Source organism: Cenococcum geophilum, assembly GCF_001692895.1.
Source record: "Cenococcum geophilum 1.58 unplaced genomic scaffold K441scaffold_4, whole genome shotgun sequence".
Taxonomy (NCBI): domain Eukaryota; kingdom Fungi; phylum Ascomycota; class Dothideomycetes; order Gloniales; family Gloniaceae; genus Cenococcum; species Cenococcum geophilum.
The window spans coordinates 296623-300499 of record NW_027137562.1 but is presented as its reverse complement, the minus strand read 5'-3'; the positions used below and the strand labels follow the sequence as shown (position 1 = coordinate 300499).

The 3877-nt window shown below is 45.9% G+C and overlaps 1 protein-coding gene across 1 annotated transcript; it reads right to left on the bottom strand.

Moving 5' to 3' along the window:
- Positions 1-362: 362 nt before the first annotated feature.
- Positions 363-2341, bottom strand: K441DRAFT_729380 (uncharacterized protein; the record flags this gene model as incomplete). The annotated part of the gene is made up of 1 exon (XM_067654193.1): positions 363-2341. One exon carries the CDS (start codon positions 2339-2341, stop codon positions 611-613), a length of 1731 nt encoding a protein of 576 aa, XP_067508700.1. The 3' UTR covers positions 363-610.
- Between the last annotated feature and the right edge of the window lie 1536 nt (positions 2342-3877).

Here is a 3877-nt window from a genome sequence, read left to right as displayed (position 1 = left end):
ATATAATTAGAGTTAATTTATTGAGCAACTACTCTACTAGTTATATTTACGTTATTAACTTCTTGTTTACCTATATACCTAGCCTATTAACAAGTCTACCATAGTATCTACTATAAGGCTTCGTTATATATAAAATCCATTTTTAAAACAAAATTTATAGGATTATATATATAGGCAAGCTAGCTAGGTATTAAAAATCTTTTACTTCTCCCTTTACTTCCTTAAGTATTTACCTAATTAGAACTAGTAAAGCTATAACTTTATATATAAAAGATATTATCTAAGACTTATAGAATCGATTTGTAAAATAAAATTAGTAAGGTCTACTACTTTAAGTAGAGTTAAAGTAAAAAGAATATATAGGATCGTCTGCATCGTCCGCATTATTAGCATGTTTAGGCGTAGGAATTTTAGGCGGACTGTTATCGTCGGAAGGGGTTCAAGGCTGGCTAGGGGGAGATAGGCCTGACTGCCTAAAGCCTTCTAGAATGATGTTGTCAAGAATCCAGATCTATATCGTCGAAATTCAGATCCGTATCGTAGGCAAACTGAGAATCCGGCCGGTCCACCTGCTCGTCGCAAGTTCTACGGGCGCCTTAACCCATCTTATTCACTCCTCTCCATCTTTAACTTTAACAGCAGCAACATCACACCTAGTCTTCCCCGCCCTGCTCGTCTCCTCTTGGGCGCCTTGTCCACACTCTGTCACTTTCTTATCACTAATTCCCCTACTATGCGTGATATCCACCACCAGCCCTCTTTCAAGCCTGACCCTCCTCTGGCCGATTTCCCCATCTTGCAGCATCTCTTCGACCGTAGCGTCCGGCCTGGTAGTCTGTAAGATCGGCGCGCCGAGCACCCTAGCCGTCTCCAGCGGACTAAGATTAACCGGCCTCCCGAGCCGCCACCATCCCCACAGTAGGGACAGCACGGAGAGAAGCGCAAGCAGAATGGGAACCAGAGCAGCAACAAGGTAGCGATGGTCCGAGTGGAACACCAACGCCTGGCTGGTGCGCCTTGCGGTGAATGTCTGCGCTTCGATGCTGTTACCAGCGCGCAACGCGGCACGGAACATGAAGTCGTGCATCGAGTTCAGGACGTACTCGGTAGGACTGGACCACTTGAGCCCACATTTGGAGAAAGTGTAGGCGGAGTAGCTCGACGACTCGGGCTGGAAGAATAGGTCAGCGATCATGCTAGGGCCGCTGTAAGTGGACTTGTTCAGGTCCGGGTCATACATCTCGGTGACGTTAGCGTATAGATAGTAGCCGAAGAAGTTGTTGAGCCCGGCGAGGGGCCCGGCTCCCGCATTCCTTGGGGCGGTGGGTAAATCCCCGGCGGAGATATATGTCGAGACGACCGTCATGTTCTGGAGCTCGCCACGGTTGAGTAAGACGGTAGAGTTCTGGATGGTAATAGGGTATTCTACGACAGCCGCTCCAATATCACAGGTATCTACGGTGAGAGTTGCAATACATGAGTCGTTGACGTCTGACGAGTAGAGAGTCGTCAACCGAAGAAAGGGTACGCCAGTAGCATTTTGAGCCATGGTGGAGTTAATGGCAAAGACGATTGAACCATCAGTCTCGGTTGTAGATAAGTCAAGATACTCTGTAGTGGATGAGCAGTGATAGCATATTCCTGCGCCTTTGACCGTGCCTTCGCATGTTCCATTGCAATTGTAACCATCTTCATTTCGAGTCAAGATGGTATCGTTTCGCCACCACTGTTGTACATCGGAGAGGCCAAGGCGGGATCCTATCATGGTGATAGCTGAGCCGTTTCCGATATAGCCTGTCCAACCATCCGGTAGACGTTGCGCTATATCCAACTGCATAGGTAACTTTGTGATATGGGCATGGGTCTTCTGGTGCGTTGCTCTTTGCAGCAGGGGATTGTGAACGAACTGCACCGTGGCAACGAAGGCTGCGATTAGCGCCACACGCCTGGCGTCAAAGCGTGCACGAACGGCAGGTATAAAGCCGATCCCTTCTCCCCGATCCCAGATATAGTGCAGCTGTGATACGTTTGTGCCTTGATGGCGAGAAATACATAGCCACCATGTGATAGCAACCCCGCCGGTCAGCGCTGTGCTGAATGCGAGGTTCATGATTGATGAAAGTATAGCAAGAAGTACTGCGGGCGAGACCTTCCATGATGCCACAATCTTTGTATCTGAGATCATAATGATGGCGATAGATGCTGCTATGCAGGCTGAGATAGTAACGGTTGAAAGTATGGCCAGTCGTGGAGTCCAGCGAAGACCCGGCGCTGAGGCCGGCTCCTCCTGGTAGGAATCTTGACTGGAAGTGTGACGAAGGGTAGGAGGAAAGTCAGACATATTTCAGGCTAGAGCGATGGAATGGAGAGGATTAAATGAGAAGAAAGAGACGAGGAAATCAGCGGAGTGGCCCCTAACGCATTAAATAAAGATAAATGCTTTGCTAAGGCCCCCACTTAACTTTATCATCACTAAAGGAAAATCTACTTATCCATACATTTTATAGTTCGGCCAGAGCCATTACCTATCATTTAGCCCGGGCCGTTAGCCATATACCGGGGCAAGATAAGCACGACACATATCTCGTAGGTAGAGCGTATGTACACATTCACCTCAACTGATAAATGATCGTTTATTGGAAGGCGCAGACGTCTGGAAGGCCAGCATCCCATAAAAACCCCACATATGCAAAGCCACTACAACTTTTGGGATGGGAAAGATAGCGCCCGGCAGCGAGAATGGCGTTCTCCCTCGTGGGCAGTGCTAGGACCTGCTGCGTGGATCCGCTGCAGCCTTGCCAAGTAAGCCACCATAAAAATAACTCTGCCTCCCTAAGAAGGTACATGCATCACGGCTCCGTTTTTCTTATCATTAATTTCGTAAGATGGAAGGTAGGGTGTTACATAAAATGCATGAGTATAAGAGAGGCTAAGAATAATTGGGGTCCACTCTCCGCAGAGAAGCGCCACGACCGTGTGTTTCCATTATCAGGCTAAGATTCTTTAGAATAGAATAAAAGGTAAGAAGCAACCCCGCGGGAACCACAAATAATGCGTGGATCAGTGGAGGTGCTAATAGTAAAGTCGCGGTGACGAGGACGTATCCGGGCCGTCTCTTGGCAGAACCATTATCTCGGACCCAGGCGATTATCCAATCACAAGCTGCTTATATAACGCTTACATTAACTTAGACGACTGCGACCCCCTTAACGAAGGGGGGGGGGCAATATAAGGGTTATTTTAACCCTTACTCGGGTGCACGCCCGGAAGCTCTTAGGCTGCCAAGGCTATAGTAGCCTTTGGCTAGCCCTTGGAACCTCCTTATAAGCTCCTCGGGCTTATAGCCCTCCTGTCCTCCTTATCGGTTTGAATGTAAGGCACATTGCTAGGGTGTACGGTAGGGAGCAGGCAAGCCGAGTATGAGTCATCGGTTCGTCTTTATACTTAGGCTATTGCCTACCCTCATTACTATATCGTCCTCTTCTATCGACTCTTCTGTAACTCATGCTTGGCTTGCCTACTCCCTACCATACACCCTAGCAATGTGCCTTACAATAAAGATATGGCTTATAATTAGTACTCTGCTCTATGTAGGCAATCTAGTACTAAAATATATAACAAATACTATTATAAAGCCCATATCTACGTTAATAGGAGTAGATAATATAAATAAATATCTTACGTGTTTGTATCTCTTCGTTTAATATTATCTTAATTATATTATATTAAATCGCCAAGGAAAAATATAAGAGTTTATAACGTCTATATTATAACTTAAATATAGTAATATAATATTATAGATATATTATACTTTTTCTTATAATTTATATATTCTTTCCTAGTCCTCTACTGTAATTTACTTATAGTAAAAGTTTTA